The 21,994-nt window shown below is 38.1% G+C and overlaps 1 protein-coding gene across 1 annotated transcript in view; it reads left to right on the forward strand.

Annotated features, from left to right (window-relative positions):
• The first annotated feature begins 12,060 nt into the window (after positions 1-12,060).
• The window catches only part of Rab39a (RAB39A, member RAS oncogene family), a 28,470-nt gene continuing 18,536 nt past the window's right edge, over positions 12,061-21,994 (forward strand). The window contains exon 1 of the mRNA XM_027930603.2: positions 12,061-12,418. Coding sequence (XP_027786404.1) covers positions 12,192-12,418 — 227 coding nt within the window. The 5' untranslated portion in view covers positions 12,061-12,191. The remainder of the gene's footprint in view (positions 12,419-21,994) is intronic.

Consider the following 21,994-nt stretch of genomic DNA (forward strand, 5'->3'; position numbering starts at 1 on the left):
GTAAAACAAACAAACAAACAAAAACAAGAAATCAGCCTTAATCTTAAACATGAATCACTATTAATGTTTCTGCTATCATTGAACAATTCTCTATTTTCTTTTTTTCCCTATGTCTTTCATTTTTATTTACTTATTTGTTTACTTATTTATTTTTGCATTATAATTCTTAATACACCATTATATCATAATTTATCATATCTCTGATTATATATAAGGTATGTTGACACCAAATTCACATCTTCATACATGTATTTTGAATAATGATGAGGGTCTCCTTTCACCATCCATACTATTCCCCTTCTCGCTCTCTTTCTCTCCCACCCCTATTCCCTATCTAGAGGTAATCTTCCTCCCTTGCTCTCCCTCCCAAACCCATTTTGAGTCACTCCCCTTATATCAGAGAAGACATTTGGCATTTGTTTTTTTGGGATTGGCTAACTTCACTTAACATAATCTTCTCTAATGCCATCCATTTCCCTGCAAATGCCATGATCTTATTCTTTTTTATTGCTGAGTAATATTCCATTGTGTATAAATGCCACTTTTTTAATCCATTCATCCACTGAAGGACATCTAGGTTGGCTCCATAGTTTAACTATTGTGAATTGTGCTGCTATAAACATTGATGAGGCTATGTCCCTGTAATATGCTGTTTTTAGGTCCTTTGGGTATAGTCCGAGAAGAGGAATAGCTGGATCAAATGGTGGTTCCATTCCCAGTTTTTCCAGGAATCTCCATACTGTTTTCCAAATTGGCTGCAATTCTATATTTTCAAATAAGAAATGCATCTAAAAAGTCAACAGTTCTGAAAATAAATTCTTACATTTGAAAGACAGACACTAAAGTTTAACTTGCCTATCAATTATAAACTTACACAATTTTACCCATTGGGTTACCTACAGGTATTTCACTTTTAATGGGTGAGATAGGGATTTAGTTTCTCAGTTTAAGTGACTAAAGTTATACTCTGCTATATATAACTTTGGGTCTGGAAGGCCCTTTCATCTGCATGCTGTAGTGAATCCCAAAATATATCCAGAGGGGAATCTAGGACCTGACCATATAGCATAATAATGTGAGAACAAAAAGAAGGAAGTTGAAGGTGAAAGAAAATCAGTGATGATCAAAGTCTGTCTTTATGCCATTCCAATCAATTTAAATTTTATCCTTTTAGCAGTGTGTGGGCACACAGAGAAGGGATTTGGAGCATTTTGAGCTAGGAGTAATATTATTAGACTATTTTAAGTTAGAAAGATTCTTCAAGTGATATGATGGATGGGTTTTGGAGGTGAGCAAGACTAGAGAAACAACTCTCGAAAGAAACAATGAAGGTCAAAATCAGGACAACAATGTTGGAAAGGCAAAGAGAAGATAAGTTGGAAAGATATGTACAAGTAGAATTGACCAGAATGGGATCAACCTAAATGAATTCAGAAGTAATAGATGGGCATAATTACAAGACTACCAACAGCTGATATTAGAAATGGCATTCCAGAGAGATGACCTGAAAAAATGCAGCAACCCAAGCTAAAGATGAGTCATTTACCACCGCCATACAGAGTTCTCATGAAAGTTCTGAGATTCACATGCACATTAGGTCTGAATAAATGTGCATAGTTTTAGTGGAGTGTACAGAAATTTAAATGATTCTTACATGTCAGGTATAATATGGATCAGTTCTTCCTCTCATATCAAGCAAGATATTTTCAATCTACTCACTCAGGCATGGAAATGAACTGAAACTTTATCTTTCTACAGCTCAATTTAGTCTTCATCTTGAGTCTTCACTCCACCTGATGATACACTGTGGTTATTTAAGATATTTTTCATAATTATTATAAAGTTAAACTTTCTTTTCCTTTTTTTGGTGGCGGGGGACAGGGTGGGGTGCCAGTGATTGAACTCAGGAGCACTCAACCACTAAGCCACATCCCCAGCCCTTTTTTGTATTTTATTTAGAGACAGAGTCTCACTGAGTTGCTTAATGCCTGGCTGTTGCTGAGGCTGGCTTTGAACTCTATCCCCAGCCTCCCTAGCGGTTGGGATTACAGGCATGGGCCACCACGCCCAGCAAAAGTTAAACTTTCAATTCAGGAATTTTCCCCATCCCCATATTTTTCAGGTTATTTATATACCTGGATGTTTATATGAGCTCATTGGATTGAAGGTGGGGAGCGAAATTGCATATAAGCTCAGGTTAGAGATAATAAAGTCCTTCACTAATACAATGGCTATAAAGTCTTAATTTTGTTTGTTTGTTTTAGGAATTGAGGATTGAACCTGGGGCACTTGACCAATGAGCTACATCCCCAGCATTTTTATTTTGAGACAGGCTCTCACGAAATTGCTTGGGGTCTTGCTAAGTTGCTGACTGTGCTATAATCACCAGAGAATCTTAATTTTAAAGTGCAGAGGAGTATCTCACTAATATACTCATAACTGCAAATATAATACAATAATATAAGAGCTACACAGGATAGAAAACTATTACTGCATTTTAAAGTATAAATTGGTTTCTGATTCACTGTACTCTTTTCTGTTCATTTCTGATTGTTTTTCCTATTCAGAAAATGATTATGATCCTCCGTATCAAGAAAGAAAGAAGGAAAGAGAGGGAGGAAGGGAAAGAGGGAGAGAGGAAGGAAGGAGAAAATAAAGAAAAGAAGGAAGGAAGAAAGGAAGAGAGAGAAAGAAAGAAGGAAGGAAGGAAAGAAATAAAAAGAGATTTGGGTAATTTTTTAGAGTATTGAGAATTACATGAACATATATTTCAAAACCTAACTTCTAATTTTATGAAATAATTTCAGTTCATTCTATTCATAAACCCTGGAAAAATTCTGTCTCAAACACTCCAAGTAGATAGATGAGACCAACTAATCAGTTCAAATTAGAACTTTGGTTCCAGCTTAAGCAGTCTCGGATTGTGAGAACCAGATATTAAAAATAGTGAAGGTATTAATCACTTCATATGGACCCCTCCATAGTCTATCTCATGATTCTCAGGTGGAGTCACTAGGAAAATATTAGTTCTGATATAAAATTTATTATCAAAATTTATCTTTGGTTGGAAAAGGTTATGAAACGCTCTGTTCATAAATGTGAAATTACAACTGGTAACATCCTGTCTTCACTCTCCAAAACCAGAAATTTCTTTTTTTTTTAAATTTTCATCCAAAGTCTTCTATCTTTATGTCAGAAATAAAATACTATTATCTTTTTTTGGTGGGTACTGGGAATTGAACTCAGGGGCACTCTATCACTGAGCAATATCCTCAGCCCTTTTTGTTTTTTATTTTGAGGCAAGGTCTCACTAAGTTGCTGACGACCTCACTAAATTGCTGAGGCTGGACTCAAACTTGTGATCCTCCTGCCTCAGCCTCCCAAATTGCTGGGATTATAGGCATGTACCATCATGTGATGGCTATCTTTTTATTTAAAGACAAGTAACCCTGATTTTAACTTCTAGAGTCAAAATCTTTGGAAACTTTAAATTTATACAATATATATTTGTTTGGTGTCTATATATTTCAGGTACCATATTTGGGTATGGCTGTAAATAAAACAGAACAAAACAAAAATCCTTACACTCATGGAGCTCACATTATCTTTGGGGAGGCAGACAATAAACAGAATCAATAAGTAAAATATATGGTACATGGTGATAAATGCTAGGAAGGAAAGTAAAACAGAGAAGGGCATGTGGGTGTACTTTAATGGAGTAGGAAGGGAAGGTGTACATCTGGATATGAGATATCCCTCCTGTGTCAATACAGGAATGTTCAGAGATGGAATGATTGGATCTCAAGACCTAATCAGTCCATCCTACTTCAAATGGGCTGATTGGGTGGTAACTCTAGGTAGGTGGGGTATGGCTATAGGAGGTAGATCACTGGGGGCTACTCTGGAGGGGTGCACCTTCCCTCGCATCCCTTCCCTTCCTTCCTGGCTTCCTTGGGGGGAGAAATGTTTCTGTACGTGCCCTTCTGCCACAGTGTTCTGCTTCACCCTAGTCCCAGAGCAGGGGAGTCAGCCGACCATGGACTGAAACCATGAGCCAAAATAAACTTTTCCTCTCCTCAGTTGTTCTTGTCAGGTATTTTGGTCACAGTGACAGAAAAGCTGAGCAACACAGAAAACTTCATGGATTTTAGAGCAAAAACTGAATGAGGCAAAGGTTTAAAAATACAGATAAAGATGAAGGGAAAGAACTATGCGAGAGGGACCAGCAACTGCAAAGGCTCTCGGAGAGCAGCCTCCTAGAATGTTGGAGGATCATCAAGGAAGCCAGTATGGTTGTCATGGAGACTGTAAGGGGAAAGTAGAAGATGGGACCCAAGAGGTAAGAGAAGACATTAGAGGACTTGAGCAAAGAATCTGATCTGACTTGTTCACAGGCTTATTCTGGCTGCTAGGTTGAAATTAGCAGTAGTAATAGAGGACAATGTCTAAGTAGAAACTATTATTTACAAAAGAGACTAGAGATAATGGTATCTTGGACCATGTGGCTGAGGTGGAAGAGGTAAGAGAAATGGATGGAATACGGATATGTTGACTATATGGTCTACAGATTTTGCTGATGGAATACTTAGGGGGGGAAATAAGAAAGAATAGTTAAGGCTGAGATTATTGGCCTGAGCAACTAGAAGAAAAATGCTTCTATTTACTAAGGAGATGAAGACTAAGAGAAGAGCGGGTTCTTTCAGATGTTTTCTCATCTGCACATCATGGCACCCACAAGGAGCATATAAAGCACTTCTTAGAATTCAACCTAACAATCATAAACAGTACATGGGGGAACTTCTTAGCATTTTAAGTGAATCTCAGAACCAAAATATGCATTAGAGACCATCTAGCTCACTGGCTTTTTTGTAAATTTTTTTTTTTTTTTTTTAGTTGATGGACAGAGTGTTAGGGTCTGTAAACAAGTCGGGATGGCGCCTGGCATTTTGCAGAGGGAGTGGTTTGTGAGGTGGCACCAGCGAGCCATTAAGTGTGGAGATTCCTTTTTTTTTTATTTAATTTTTATTGGTTGTTCAAAACATTACAAAGCTCTTGACATTTCATATTTCATACATTAGATTCAAGTGGGTTATGAACTCCCATTTTTACCCCAAATACAGATTGCAGAATCACATCAGTTACACATCCACATTTTTACATAATGCCATACTAGTAACTGTTGTATTCTGCTACCTTTCCTATCCTCTACTAAGTGTGGAGATTCCTTATTGGTTGACTGCTGTATCTAGTTTATGTTAATTTAGATAAGCTGTGTGGAATGTATATATACCCCTCTGGTCCTACAATAAACGGCTCTACTCCTGCTGTATCAATGTACACAAGTTGCTCGTCACCTCCCGGTTATTTTGTTGCAGCCGGACTGTGGCACAGAGTACTTTTATTTTGTTTTCTTTTTATGTGGTACCAGGGATTGAACCCAGTGCCTCATGTACTAGGCAGGTGCCCTACCACTGAGCAACAACCTTAGCCCTAGTTCATTGGCTTTTGAAATATTTTGCTTTCATCCAAAATAAATAAACAAATTTTTACGTCTTGGCCAAGTACACACATTTATACATGCATCTACTTAAGCGCACCCACACATGCATACACGAGTATCACTGAAACATATTTCACAGAACAAGCATCTTGATTATGTATGGTGTACTTTGATGTTTTGTTTCAATTCAAATCCTGTTTTCAATTTGAAAAACAATGTTGTAGCTGAACTTTCTCTTTGTCCAAATGGAGGAACAGACCAAGAAATCAAATGGTTTTTCAAATGTTCCCCAGATTTCACAGCAATGCTGGAACTAGAACCAGTCCTTTTGACACCTGGTCCAGGGTTTCCCACAACAAAAAGAAGCCAGAACCTCCTTTCTAGCACTTCCTTTTTTTTTTTTTACTTTCTTTTAAAAGTATTTATATTAAAACAGAATTTCCTGAGAAACACCCTAATTAGCTTTCTAAAAGGTGCCCTACTTACTAGTTTTATTTACAAAACTGAAACTTTTATAAACACAAACATTATAATATTTGTCATCCAAATATACTTAAAACTAAAGTCATTCACAGAGTATTCAAAGGTAAATTGCAATAATCATAAAATTATATCAAATTTTAATTCATCATAAAGCTCATGAGATTTTACACTGCACACACATTGAAGTTCAGATTAATACAGAATTATGGTTAATATATCCACCTCAACTCAATGAACATTTATAGTGCATCTACTATGTGCTAATTGTGTTGTGCTGGCAAAATAACAGGGAATGAATGCATTCTTCTGGCTTTCAAGAACTTACAATCTAGCAGGAGAGAGAGTTCAACTAAAACCATAACTTAATATGAGATTTATTATAGATGGTCAAGAGCAAAGAATACTCTTTGCTTAAATGCTGAAGGTACACAGATGAAGGGAAAATCAGTTCCCCTGGAAGCTATAGATGGTTCAGAAATACTCAAAAGGGAGGTCATATTTGTTCTAGGCTTTGAAAGATGAAGAGAAATTTACTATCCAGTTGAAGAGTGAAAGGGTTATAAGGGGAAGGAAAAGCATGAAAAAAAAAGAAAAAAACATATAGCATAAATAGCATGTCACATAGAGGAATCACCTCATTAGATCGGGGATACCAATGATTGGTTGTACGTAATCAAATATTTAGACTCTTTCCTAGGTGAGTCATCAAAGCTGTTTAATAAAGCAATTCTAGAAGCACTGTAGAAACTAAATGAGAGGCTGTAATGGGTTGGACTGTGTCCCCCATAAAAGATATACATGTTTAAGTCCTAACCCCTAATCCCTCAGAATGTGACATAGTTGAAAACAGTCTTTACAGATGTTGTCAAGATAAAGCCAGTTGGGTGAGTCCTAATTCAGTATGACTGGTGTACTTACAGAAAGGGTAAATGGACATGCAGAGACTGCGAAGATAATCCTACTGGAGGTGGAGGATAGGAGGGATACATGTACAAGCCAAGGAATTCCAAGATGGCTAGAAAACCACCAGAAATTAGGCAAGAGGCATGAAACAGATTCTTCTCTACAGAAGAAAGCAACCCTGTTGACACATTCTGGATTTATAGCCTCCAGAACCATAAGATGGTAAGTTTGTGGTGGGGCATGGTGGAGCATGCCTGTAATCCCAACAATTTGGGAAACTGAGGCAGAAGGATCACAAGTTCAAGGCCAGCCTTAGCAACTTATCCAGGGCCTAAGCAACTCAGTAAGACCCTGTTTCAAAATTAAAAAAAAAAAATGACCGAGAATATAGCTCAATGGTAAATGCTTCTGGGTTAAATTCTCAGTAGTCCCTACCCTCAGGGGGAAACACACACACACACACACACACAAAGTTTCTACTATTTTAAGCCACTTTGTTCCTTTTTTTATATTCCATTACAGCAAACTTAGGAAATTAATGCAAAGTATATTGAGTGATATAGTTTAAAGTGAACAGAAATTGGATATAAACAGTGACAGTGAGATATGTTAGTCAGCTTTTTGTCGCTGTGACCAAAATACCTGACAAGAACAACACAGAAAAGGAGACATTTATTTAGGCTCACAGTTTCAGAGATTCAGTCCATGGTCAGCTGACTCCACTGCTCTGGGTCAGGGTGGGTGGAGCCAAACTTTATAGTGGAAGGGCATGGTAGAGGAGCATTGCTCCCCTCATGGGAACCAGGAAGCCAAGAGGGAGGGGAAGTGGCTGCAGGGTACATGAACCCTTCCAGGGCATGCCCCCACCACACTGGACCTGCCTACAGTTATCAGCCTACAATTACCTGCCCCTAGTAAGTTCATTCAACCTAGGATGGCTCTTACAACCCAATCATTTTGCCTCTGAATATTCCTGCATTAACAGGAGCTTTTGAGGATACACCTTACATCCAAACCATAATCTGTGCTGTTCATAAAATGTCATGAATCTAAAAGACATTAATGAGGTAAAAGAAACAAGAGTGCTAGGTATGGTGGCAGTCACCTGTAAACCCAGCTACTCGGGAGGCTGAGGCAAGTAGAACACCTGAGCTCAGGAATTCAAGGCAAGCCTGGATAATGTCATGAGACTCCCCCCATCTCCAGAAGGAAGAAGAGGGAATGGAAGAAAGAAAGGAAGGAAGGGAGAGAGGGAGGGAGGAAGGAAAGAAGGAAGGAAGGGGGCTTAGTGATGGACTGAATATGCCAAAGAAGAAGGAGGAGTCCAAGATAGAAGAAGCTTTTTTTCTATCTTAATCAACCTTAAGTGGTGTCTAAACTACTTTGGTGTCTTTGTTACATTTCTCCCAAGGCCAGGGATCTTATAAATATCCCCTTATTACTTCCCCTGGATAGTGTTAACAAATCAAGCTATGCTTCTGACCTCTTATTCAAACCTTTCTTTGGGCTAGAATTCCATTTTTCATTATGTTGGTTTATAATATCTTTACAATATCCTGTTCTTTATATCCAGTCCCTTTAAGAGACTTTAGTTGACCTGCCCACTTTTTTCCCATTTGAGTTTTGTCCTGAATGTTATCTATGAAATTATTCTTAGCTATGAATTCTTTCACCTTTAGATCAATTCTGTCTCTTCACTATATACAGCACAACCCCCACCCCGTTACAGCTCAGATTTAATACTACAAGCTCTCACTTATCTAGAGAGCTAAAATAGATACTTAAGCCATGAACCAATCTGTAAAACACAGAAAAAGAAAACATGTGAAGAATGATACTGAGTTCACTTTTGGACATTGTACAGAATAGGTACTTTTTCCCCCCACAAAGGCAAGACATTGACCCCACTTTCCTCAAGACTACAACTACTTCATACATCCAATCAAAGCAGATGGTCTAGTACATGTTCCTATCCAAATGACCAGATATTTTAACATGTGTATTCAGCTTTCTATCACTATAACAGATAACTGAAATAATCAATTTATAAAGAGGAAAGGTTAACTCCAGCGAATAGGTTTAGAGGTTTCAGTCCATGAGTGGTTGGCCCTATAGTTTTAAGCCTGTGGCAGCACATCATGGCAGAAGCATATGGTAGAGTCAAGCCACTTACTGCATAGCTGGGAAGTGAAAGAGAGAGAGGAAGGAGACTGGGTCCCACAATCCCCTTTGAAGACACACCTCCCAGTGATCTAAATACTTCCACCCAGTAGATCCCACTTCTTAAAGGTCCACCACCTCTGAATAGTGCCAAGCTGCTGACCAAGCCTTTAACACAACCTTTGGGGAACATTTAAGGTCCAACTTATAGCCGGTATGAACACCTTTTCCAAACTGAACCAACAAAACTGTCTCTATAGAGGAACAGAAATTAAACTCTGTATGTGTCTAAATATCTAACACAAAATTAATGCAGCAGCTATAGTCTTCCCTATAGACTATGCAGCAGAGAAAAAAATAAGCAGATGTTAGAAGGAAGTAAAGATGAGAGAGATGGAGAGATATGGGTTCTGTAGTGTAGTTTTCTTTTTCTTTCTTTCTTTTCTTTTTTTTTTTTTTTTTGTCCCAATACCTTTCTGATGCCAGCAGCTTTTCTGCTTGTGAATTCTATAAAAACATGTCTACATCCTTAGGACAAGTGCACTCATCTTTTTATATTACCCTCACTGGAGTTTGTTTCAAAGAATCCTAAACAACACAGATGTATTGAGTATAAAATGTGAACTTCTAAGAGGAGAGTAGTTGGAAATACAAGTCTAAACTTAAAGCAGAAGTTGTAGGAGAGTGTATGGTTTGGGTAAGGGAGTAACTGAAATCACTGGAGTAGATGAAGTTCTTCATAAAGGTGTAAAGAGATGAAGTAAAAAGGGGGAAGAGATGAAGGATGAAGATCAAAGAATCTTCAATATTTAAGATATGGATCACAGAAAGAGGAGTCAGTGAAGAAGTTTAAAAAGAACAGAAAACCAGGAAAAATGATTTTGTGGAAACCAAGAAATATAAGTGTTTAGGTTGTACTACAGAAAACGGAGCCACTAATAGTTGCAACGGGTGTTAATTTATTTGTCTCAATGGGCTGTACAGAACTGGTATAACACATAAGCAAAGTCATCAGGGACCCTGATTCCTTCTCCTACCATCTTCATGGCACAAGATGGTTGTTACACCTTCCAGGGAGTAAGAAAGAAGAAAAAGTGAAGGGTGCCATGCCCTTACAAAAAGAAGAACTTTACAAGACACGACACTACACACACACACACACACACACACACACACCTCAATGGTCAGAACTCCGTCACTTGGTTATCCATAACTGAAGGAATGGTAGGAGGTCAAGGACAATGATAGCTAAAGATAGATGATAGTGGTGTGGGAAGTGAGGATAGTGAAGGTGGGGAGTTGGATTTAATAATTACAAAGTTCCTAGCAACCTTATCTAAAGCAATTGTTTCATGGGTATAGTAGGCATAGAAAGTATATTAGGGTTATACTAGACTTACTGAAGACAAATTAGTAGGTGAGTAATGAAAATAGATGGTTCTTTCTGATGTGTGAAAAGGAGAATTAATGGAGAAAGCAAAAATCTGAAGGAAAGGCATAATGAAGAGGTGTTTTGCTTGGTTTTAAGATTGTGGATAATTGTATTACGTTTATAGGCTGAGAGATAGGAACAAATGGAGAGCCAGAGAGTTGAGGTATAAAAGGCATAAAATAAAGGTCAACTGTTAGGAGAAAGCCCCAAAAGATAAATGACAAGGCATTCTTAAAAGTAAAACCTCTTACTCCAAATCAAGAAAGGAAGTAAGGACAAACAACAGTAGTGGTAGCAGTTAGATGTATCTAAGAAAAAAAAAAAGTGGAATTGTTGAAAATTTTGTTTCAGTAAGCATGAACTTTAAAACCATTTTTTTAGGTTTCTTTATTTTTTTATTAGCACTTTATGGTTATACATAGTAGTTGGTCATCCCAACAAACTCATACATGCGTGATAATCGGTTTCAGTTCATGATCCCCCTTCCTCCTCTTCTACTAGACTCCCTTTCACCTATTAATTTGCATTTGATTGTTTCTTCATTTAATCTTATCCTTCCCTCCCCTTCTTCTTTATCTTACTCTAGCTTCCGCATATGAGAGAAAACATAGGATCTTTGGGTTTGGCTAATTCCATTTAGCATATTCTCCATTTCCATCCATTTACCAGCAACACCATAATTTCATTGAAAAAAAAAAAGTCGTTTAACTTAGATTTAACTTTTTAAGAATACGTTTTGGATTCACTACTATTTAATTTGAGGAAAGGCATGAGAAGGTAGTAAATTCTCTCTAGAATTTAGTTTTGCTAGATGGTTGACCAAACAATCCGAGACTAACTGTAGACTCCCCGCTCCCCCCACCCCCCACCCCCCCATTATAGAGAAGAGCTGGAACTTTTATGAGCATCTAAACATTTCACTTTTTTTCTCCCTTCCTTCTCCAAGGTCGTGGGCCCCAAAGGACATGAAGGAAATACGCGATATTTTTCTCAAAAGACAGTGAAGAGACCACACCACGGTAGCAAACAACAATGGGTAGTCCTTATTAGAAGCATTCAGAAGTAGTTCCGCAAATTTATTTTGATCATGTTTTCAACTCCTTTGCCTTAGAACACTTAGGAGGTGGCGCTCAACAAGACTAGACAATAGAAAGCCGCCAAGCGGGACCTTCAGAAGGGCGGAATGTAACAAATCGATTAAAGAAAAAGCAGGAGAACAGAATAAAGCTATGGCCTCCTGCTCTTCCAAAATCAGAGCCCTAATCTGACAAGCCCGCCGGGACGCCAGTAAGATAATCACTCTCACTTTTCATTGGCTGACCCTCTCGGAGTTGAGACCTTGATTTATTTTCATTGGTTATTGCTGCCGTCACGTCCTTTCGCCACTCCCACTTTCGCGTCAGCGCCCAGTGAGCTTTGGAGTAAAGTGATTTACAGCGGTCAGGGGCGGGAACTGGCGTGCCGCAAGCGTGTCTCCCCCTCTCGGGCGCCGCGGTCCCCGCCCCGCCCCCCAGCCTGAGGCCCCGCCCCCGCCCAGCCGGGCCCCGCCTCTCCCTCCCAAGAGGGCGGGGACCAGGCGGCGGCCACAGCCGCAGGAATATGCTGGAAGCCGGCAGGCTGGCGCCCGGGAGGTGCTGAAGGGACAGTTCCCGCGCCGAACTTGCCCGGCCGAGCGCGGGTGGGGCGGCCCGGAGCCGGTGGGGCACGTGAGCCATGGAGACCATCTGGATTTACCAGTTCCGCCTCATCGTGATCGGGGACTCCACCGTGGGCAAGTCGTGCCTCTTGCACCGCTTCACCCAGGGCCGCTTCCCCGGGCTGCGCTCCCCTGCCTGCGACCCCACGGTCGGCGTGGACTTCTTCTCCCGCCTGCTGGAGATCGAGCCGGGCAAAAGGATAAAGCTGCAGCTCTGGGACACGGCGGGACAGGAGCGGTTCAGGTAGGGCCGCCTGCGCCGAGACCACGGGGACCCAGAGGGCGGGCAGCCACCCCGCCTGCCCAAACGGCCCCTCCCCAAGCGCCGGCCCCGCCAGCCCTGGTCCGGAGAGGCTTTGGCCCTTCCCTCCTGAAAGTGCAAACACTCCATTCTTGCTTCCCCTTTGCCCCTCCTCTTCCAGGGACGACTTCCTCCTCCGCAATTTCTCACTTCTTTCTTTGGCGCCCACTTCCTGCGCCCCCTTTCTATTTCTCCTTTCCCGCCTGAATCAGGGTCACCCTCGCGTTCCCTTCTTCCCCAACTCTTTCTGCCCCTGATGGCATTTTGATCCCCTTGGGCTCCGCCGCTGTTTTCTCCCCTGTCCGGCTTCCAGTCTGAGCACTCTACGATCCGATCATCTTCCTCCAAGTGCCCCTTTTCGTGCCCTAACCAAGAGGCGCCCTGTCTACGCGGCCGGGGAGAACTGTGAAGTAGTGTTCCCTGATTCGTGATTGATCCTTAAGCTTGACAGCAAGCAGAGTCCCAACCCAGGCTACTGCATGAGCTCACTGGGCATGGTTCACGGGGAGATGGATGCGGTAATGGTTTGAACACCTCACAGCACCGAATGTGGTCATCAGAAAATACTGGGCCATGACCCGTGGGAATGGTTTATAGGACAACTACGTGCAACATCAGGGACATTGGCACTGCTGAAGTTGTGTGAGTGTGTGAGGTGGGGATAGGGGGTGTTTAAAGGTTCGAATTGTCTAGAAGTTTGTCACCATTGGTTCGTTGCTGGGGTGTGGGGATATATCTATCTATCTACTTACAGAGAGGCGGGGGCGGGGGGGGGAAAGAAATTTGTCAGGAGCTTCTTTATTTCACTTATGATCGCTTCTTAATGTACCAGGGTGATAATAGAACAGAAAATAGATTTCTAAATAGAGAAAGAGGGACCCAAATAGTCTCATTCTAAAGGTTCACTGGGAGTCTAAAGGATTTCACAAAGGCAGCTCATGTAACTAAATAGTAAACGAAACTCTGCGCAATTCCTTGGATATTTGAGATTGATCCAAATTTAAAGCACATTTTCAAATCCTATGATTCAAGGACACTTTATTTTAAAGGAAAGTAAGAAAGCCGATATCTTATAGTGTTTTGGTTCTTAATGATCACATTATCATTTGAATCTCATTTAAGCAAGCATTTTGTGTTCCTCAGCAAATACTCTGTTCGTGAAATAGTGTTCCTTGAGGGGACTTCCCAAACATGGCTTCCCCTTACCCCCAGCCAGCATCCATCCGAATGAGATCAGCCTACATCTTGAGAATGTCCAATATTCAGAATTTTGGCTTTCATTCCCAGCTGTGACACTGATTCATAGAGATAATAAGGGAACTGCTTAGCTTGCTTATACATTAGTTTTCTTGTGTATGAAATGGAAAGTTGGTAAGGCCTATCTTCTGACAGGTGTGAAAACTTATTGATTTGATTTATACAATACTTGAGATTCCATGAAGAAATTCTGTTTCTTTTTCAAGAAGTCTTCTTTAATTAAAATAGCTTTTCAAACTTGTCATTCATCTGTGAAAGGCAGGTGTCATTATGATCTCAAAGATTTCTTCCCAGTTTTAACTCTCAGGTTGGTTGTAAATTTTTCTGTGATCTCAATCAGAGATGAACTTTGAAATGTTTCAGGTGTAGAAAAAAACTTTTATTAAGTAACTCTTTCTCTATCCTCTAAACAGTACAATAAAAACATGACATTTGTGCCTTCAACTTCAAGTAACTTCTAGGAGTTACAACTACAAGAAACATAGGTAATAAAATCTTACTGTGTCTAATTGTTTGCTTATAAGTAAGTGACTCCTCAACTTTTTGACAAGAAAGTAAAGGATAATTAATTTGTTTGACTTTAAAGACCTTTTTGCTAAATAGATGATTGGGTTTTAATGCTTCTGAGAAGAATGTAAATAGTAATTCATTTTATATACATTATTAAAAGCACACAGTAACTCTTTCATTGTAATGCAAGGACATTTAGGGAATGTTTACTGACAATGAGTCATACTTTATTTTGTTTGGCTCTTTACCAAAGATATATTCACAAATACATATTTCAGTAGCTATGTCCAAATGCTTAGCTTTTCTATCATGTAGCAGAATGTTTTACTATAAAATTGCATTTAAAGTGATTACTATTAAATCATCTTGTATCTTTATCCAGAAAAATATACTTACTTTGAATAATAGATATTCTTGCACATTTTATTTCATAGAAAATGATACTTGAAGATACATTCCTGTGATTTCTCATAATCACACCATGAGAAATTTTTGGTAAACACTGTATTTGGGGGACTGGGCTATAACTCAGTGGTAGAATGTTTGACTCCTATGTGTGAGGCACTGGATTCGATCCTCAGTACCACATTAAAATAAATAAAGATATTGTATGTCCATGTACAACTAAAAAAAATAGTAAAAAAAAAAACTGTATTTGGAGGTTTATTGGTGGTTAGACATAAACTTACAAAAGGATCCTACTTTAGAAGCTTATGGAGTAGCTTAACATAAAAATATGGAATATTACTCAGCAATAAAAGAGAATAAAATCATGGCATTTACAGGTAAATGGATGTAGTTAGAGAAGGTAATGCTAAGTGAAGTTAGCCAATCTCAAGGAGGCTGATTCATAGTGGGATAGAGAGAGGGAGCATGGAAGGAATAGATGAACTCTAGATAGGGTAGAGGGGTTGGAGGGAAAGGGAAGGGGCATGCGGTAATTAATGATGGTGGAATGTGATGATCATTATTATCCAAAGTACAGGTATGAAGACACAAATTGGTGTGAATATACTATGTATACGACCAAAGATATGAAAAATTATGCTCTATATATGTAATAAGAATTGTAATGCATTCTGCTGTCATATATAAATAAAAATAAACAAATAAAAAATATGGCTCAGAACAATAGAACAGCTGATAATTATGATCATGATTAGCTTGTTTTCAGTCTTTAGATTAACGTATTCTAGTAAATGATAACTACCTATATGACATAAAAAGGAACAAACTCAAAGTGAAAAAAGTTTTCAAACAAGTGTATATGTGAAAAAAAAAGTGTATATGTGACCATATTCTAAACTATAATATAAACTTAGATATTAATTTTCTGTTATTAACATTTCTTTAATGAAGGAAAATGTTAAATTTCTGTATTAGGGAAACTCAGAATTACCGTGCCTTCAATAAAAATAGAAGTTTATTTTTCTCTCATATAATACCTAGGCCCCATATCTTATGTAATAATAATATAATCATAATAATCTCAAGGTAAGTGGTTCAAGTTTGTGTAGTAATTCTGCTCTAGGTATCATTCAGATACCTTATCTTTTAGTTTTCTGCCATCCCTAGGACATTTTCATCATCTGCATGCACAAAAATTGGATTGCAGGCACACCATGTAGGCTCAGAGCAAAGGGAAAGAGATCTAAACCAAGTGATGTTCCTTTTGAAAAAATTAGGACAACATGGTACAGACCATTTAGACTGTCACTTCCTTAAAGAGAACTTTAGTTACAAGGCCACACAGACTAGGCCACCATGTGCCCAGGAGGTAGGGAAGATGTTTGGCATTGTTGTTGGGAACACTATCAATCACTACTTTTAATAGTTTTTTTTTTTTTTTTCTTTTTCTTCTCTTTCTCACCTCCAATACTGGGAATTGAACCCTGACTGCCCTACCACTTTTTAAAAATATTTTTTAAATTTTGAGGCAAGATCTTACTGAGTTGTCCAGGCTGACCTTAATCTTAAAATTTTCTTGTCTTAGCCTTGGAGTTGCTAGGATTATAGGCATGTATTGCTACACCTAGCATCACTTTTTAAAAATTTTAATCACAGGAGAAGTGTCACAGTAAAGAAAATAAGAATAATGCTTAATACAGTGCTAATAAGGATCAGTATAGTAGTAGGCTGGAAATATGGAAAGCATTAAATATAAGAATATAAATTTTGAACTTTTTCCATAAAAAACATTTAAAGTAATAAAAATATAAAGTTTTATGATTTGGATGTGGTTTGTTTCCCAAAGATTCATGTATGGAAGCTTGGTTCCCTACATGGCAGTATTAGGAAATAGTGGGACCTTTAAGAAGTGGGCCCTAGTATAAGGTAATTTTGGGGTTATTATGGGTATCACCTTTGAAAAGAATTAAGTAATTCTTATGGGACCCCAGTTAGTTCCACAAGAGTGAACTATTATTAAAGAGTTAGTCTGGGTCCTCTCTGCTCTCTGGCTTCCTATCTTGACATGTGATCTCTCCCTTTTACACGTTTCCACCATGATACCATCCCCTATGACATAATGTAGTCAAGGAGAGCCTCACCATTCCCAGAGCCATGTAGTTGGGACTTTTTGCCTCCAAAAGTAAACTAAATAAACCTCTTTTCTTTATAAAACCTCTGATATTTTATTATAGTAACAGAAAATGAACTAATACATAAAGTGGAATAAGGAAGTAGCAATGTTGATGATAGGAATATGAAATCTCCAGGATTCAAGACAGATTTGGCCTTTTTTCCACATTGTCTGTGGTCTTGGGGTGTTGTAGTTATAGCCACTGAATATAAAGGTCAGAGAATAATGTCCTCCTCCTGCAGTGCTTGCAGGGTATTTTCTGCAGATCATATCCATTGTGATTCTTTTTGAAAGATGAGTTCTGTGATCATATAAGTTTGGACATTTCTGTATTCCATATAACATTTCCTTTAAAATTCATATCTAAGCTCTAAGAATTGCAGCAAAGAAACCTGCTTAACTTTGATTAAACTCCATTTCCCAAATTTATTTGAGGGACTATTTTCAAAATATGAAAATCTATGATGACAGTGTTCTAAGGACTGTCATTTGGGAAAAGCTCCCTCTGATGATGAATTGCTTTAGTCACTTGGGGGTGGTGGGAGGGCAGAATTACTACATATTTAAAGTTTGGAGTAATGGAAGACATGCATACATTAATTAGATAGCTAATTAACTTGGCAAAGTGGTATAGATAGTACCTGTTACGTAAGAGACAGCCCTTTATTTGTACCCTCCCACCAAAAAAACCTGGGATGGTTTCCAATACCACTTGATCTACTGGGCTTCTCTCTACCCAACCACATGCTTCTTCATCTCCTTTCCTTCAACTCCTCTTCTGCTTTCTTTACCATATTTCTTAACTCTTTCTTTAGTTCCCAAACATCTATGTGTTTGGAAGTATGAAAATTCCAAATGGATTTCCCCACTAGTCTATTTCTATTCTTGAATTTTGTTGGCTCCCAGTTCTCTGTCTCTGAGCCTCTTATTGAAATTATTGAAGGAGATAATCTAATTGGGTGTTTAGCCAGTGAATCAGTTCCCCTGCATCAGATTATTGAGATACACTCACATATAATACAATATTATATTGTAATATAAATACTCTTTGTAGGCATTATGAGTCACATAATGCAATGTGTCTGTAATGGTACACTTTTTTGGAAAGAAAAATTGACAGAGGAGGAAAGTGAGCAGTCTCCTCCCAAAGTGACTATTTTGTGGTGTTTCAGAGTAAAATGTATGTAAGAATAAGGCAACATCATTTTTAACAAGTATAACAGAATGTGAAAAGATGATCCATGTAGCCAAACATTTTTATACTCTCAAGATTATTTTCAGTGCCAAGCACAGTGGTGGCACATGCCTGTAATCCCAGTGGCTCTGAAGGCTGAGAAAGGAGGATCTCGAGTTCAAAGCCAGTGCCTTGCTTTTGCTGATGCATTAAGCAACTCAGTGAGACCCTGTCTCTAAATAAAAATTTTTAAAAAGGGCTGGGGATGTGGCTCAGTGGTTGAGAGCCCCTAGTTCAATCCCCAGTACTGCCCCCCTCCAAAAAAAAAAAAAGAAAAATATATGTATTCTTTAATTCTTTCTAAAACAAAATACCTATAAAGCCTATACTTTATGATTTTAATAAATCTACCTCTAAGTGTCAGTAACTTGTAATCAATTCTGACAATATATGATTCAGGGACATTCACTTTAAAATTTGCTACCTCACACAGTCTTCCTCGCCTATTACAAAACATGTGATTAATTTCTGTACTTGCCTACAGGAACTCCAGAAAAATGTGATGTAGAAGACAAAAGTATGTTTTAAATTTAAAATTATTCCTTTAGTTTAAGCTATAAAAGAGTTTTGAAATACAGATAGTAGCTGGACATGGTAGCACACACCTATAATCCCAGCTACTCAGGAGGCTAAGGCAAGAGGATTACAAATCTGAGACCAGCCTGAGCAACACAGTGAGACTTTATTTCAAAATAAAAAATAAAAATGGCTGGAGACGTAGCTCCAGTAGAGTACCCCTGGGTTCAATCGCTGGTAACCCCACCCAACCCCACCAAAGTGCAGATAGTAGTTTTGTAGATATATATTACTGGTTAAGTGTTGGTAGCTAGCTGGCATATTATCTTAGTTTGATTTAAAGTCATAACAGTATTCTATTAAACATTCTTGAAATATAGTGATTATTTCTATTTTCCTTCTTATGGTAATGACTGATTTTTAATTTAGGGACATCTTGCTAAGGCAAATGATCACACTATTGACAGAAAGTCTTTAAGACTATATGCTGATCAATAGTTAGGGCACCATAAAAAATATCTCAGTGCCAAAAATATTGAGATAAGGAAATGGAGACTTCTCTTAGCTGAGTGCATCAGAAGTCAAATGAGAAAGCTCTCTATCATAGTACATCCAAAAGGTCATCAAAGACTTTTCTTGACAAACTGTGAGCACTGTGCCTATTTTTTTTCCTACTTTTTGTATGATTGGTCATAATGTTTTAAAATTATCTTTTTCTACCCAGAATGTGAAAAATGGCTTTTCTTCTGATTCTTTAGCTTCTCAAAAAGTATTTCCTTTTCACAGGACTTAGGGTGGGATGTCCTCAAATAGATAAAACTGAAGTATAGCCTTGGTGACAGACATATAAAAGAATAGTGAATGGCCCAACTGAAACCTCTTCTCTGCAAAGAGATCAAGAGAGAATGCCATAAAAGGGAGTTAGTAGATACTAAGAACATCCTAGCTATAAGAGAAAGCCATCTGAAGAAAAATTATAGATTCTCAAATTATAGGCATTGCCTATCATTTTTCTTTGGGCTTGCATTTTTCAAAGTGATGTTAATAGGTGTCATTTGAGAAAAGCCTTTCTTGATCTCATAACTTTGGAAATGCCAGGTCATTGCAGTACTTTTCAGAGATCCCCACCACTACCACTCTGACGCTAGGGATTGAACCCAGGGCCTCATACATGGTAGGCAAGCACTCTATCACTGAGCTGCACCCCTGAGCCTTTCTCGGGTCATTTAATATACTAGTATACGTTGTGACCCCCTGAGGTAGATATAGTGTCTCCCAGTCCAGAGTGCTTTTACAGAGAGGATTTTGCTATAATAACGTTCTATAGAATGCACTTTTGGAACCGCTTTAAAGTGTAGGCAGTTCCTTTCTTCTCTCATGATTCTCTGTCACTTTTACTAGTGTTTCTAGGGGATATCATCAAGGCTTCCTTTTTAAATACTTGATTTACTATATGTTAGGGAGACTTCTAGAAGCTCTCAAGAGTCCTTTGATTTTTGTCCTTCATTCAAAACTAAAAGATTTATGTTCTTGTCTGACTTTTAGCCACTTGTCAAACTTTTACACAGATCATAAAAATCATTAGTATTTGTTTTAAGCACAAAGCCTTCAAATAAAAACCACTAGAAAACCTGGAATATAAAGAAGCAAATAGTTAAACATTCATAACTAGATATTTTAGATATAAAATTACTACAGAAAGGCTTTGGGAGTAGGAAAACATAAGTTAATAAAGCTATGTGGAAGCTAGAAGGAAATAAGGAAATAAAAAGTAGGGGTGGCGGGGAGATCCCATAAAAATAGAAGGGAGATCAGTGGGGTAGAGGAAGATGATCGGGGGAAGGAGGGGAGGTTTGAAGGTGGACGTACTGGGAATTGAAATGAAAAAAATATATATTCCATGCATATGTCATTATGTCAAAACTAACCCCACTATTATGTATAACAATAATATACTGATAAAAAAAATTTTTAAAGTTAATGAAGTAAATAGCTGAAATTTAAGAAAAATTTTAGAGAACAGATGGCTACACACTGAAAAGAGAATCAAAAGTAGAAGAGAAGGTATAATTAATACTATAGCAGAGAATTATTGAAGGTGAAGAAAATTAGAGAAGAATTAAAAACAAAGTCCAAGAAAGTGAGGAGGAAAAAATATGAAAGAAACTACAGAGATCAGCTACACTGTGCTCAACATTTTGGTTTTTTTTTTTTTTTGGTAGAAAAGCAACTATAGCCACAGAATCTGCCAGGGACATAGAGATGATCTGATATAAAAGTATCATTTTTTAAAATAATATGGTTAATATCCAGAGAACCTTTGACTTACCCAAGGCCTCATAGCTTGTTGGTAGTTTGCACAAGAGCCCAGTTCTCCTAATGTTGTGTTCAGTGCTCTTTCTACTATACTAGACTTCTTGTTACGGTTGAAATGATTTTAATGAGTGCTGTGCAATTTCTATCCTGAAAGTATTTCTGTTTGCATACAACCCAACTCCTTATCCCCATAAACCCAAACCTTGAGTTTATTGCTGTATTCAAAAAACAAAAGGGAAAATAGCTTTACATATTAGTAGCAGTACTGATAATGAACACTGACACTGAAGTGAAGAAACTTACATGAGGTATTTGCCTCATTAGACAAGGAGAGGTGTTGGAGAGCAAATACTGGATATAGTGTTCTAAAGTTTTATAAGTATAGTGAAATAGCTTTCCAATCCTTAAATGCTTGCTTGCTTGCTTGCTTAGAAGCAAAATTAACCAAGATAGTAATTTAATTGTGGAAATATATACATTTATTTAGCTTAACTACATACCAGTCACTAGAGGTATAAAAATAATACTGTTTCACATTTAAAGTCCTTGTAGTGTCTGTAGTAGATAGAAAACAGGCTGTACTGCTATTACAGAAACCACCAAAATATGGCAACTTAAATAATAACATAGAGCCTAATTACTCTCTCCTATAATAGAATCATATATTATAGAATGAGCACTCCTGGGTAATTAGAGTGGCTTTGCCTCAACATCAGTTTCCAGGAATCTCCAACATTGCCATTGCTTAGCAGGCAAGAACAGGCAAAGGGTGTCTTTACAAATGGCTTCTTCTTCAAGTAGATGAACCTTAGTTAGACTGCACACATTACTTATCAGATCCTGTGACTCAAAGTAGTGCCATGACCACAAATAACTGCAAGAAACACAAAGGAACATAATTTCTAAATGGGTTTCTGAGTACCAGCTAAAACTTTTGGGGTTTTGTTACTAAAGGAAAATAGTAGAACAGATTCTGGGGGACAGTTAGGATAGTCCTTCTTACAGACTTTTAAAAAATATATACTTTTATTTAATTTATTTCTATGTGGTACTGAAGATTGAACCCAGTACTTCACATATGCTAGGCAAGCACTTTAACACCAAG

This window comes from Marmota flaviventris, chromosome 9 (genome assembly GCF_047511675.1).
Source record: "Marmota flaviventris isolate mMarFla1 chromosome 9, mMarFla1.hap1, whole genome shotgun sequence".
NCBI classification, from domain to species: Eukaryota; Metazoa; Chordata; class Mammalia; order Rodentia; family Sciuridae; genus Marmota; species Marmota flaviventris.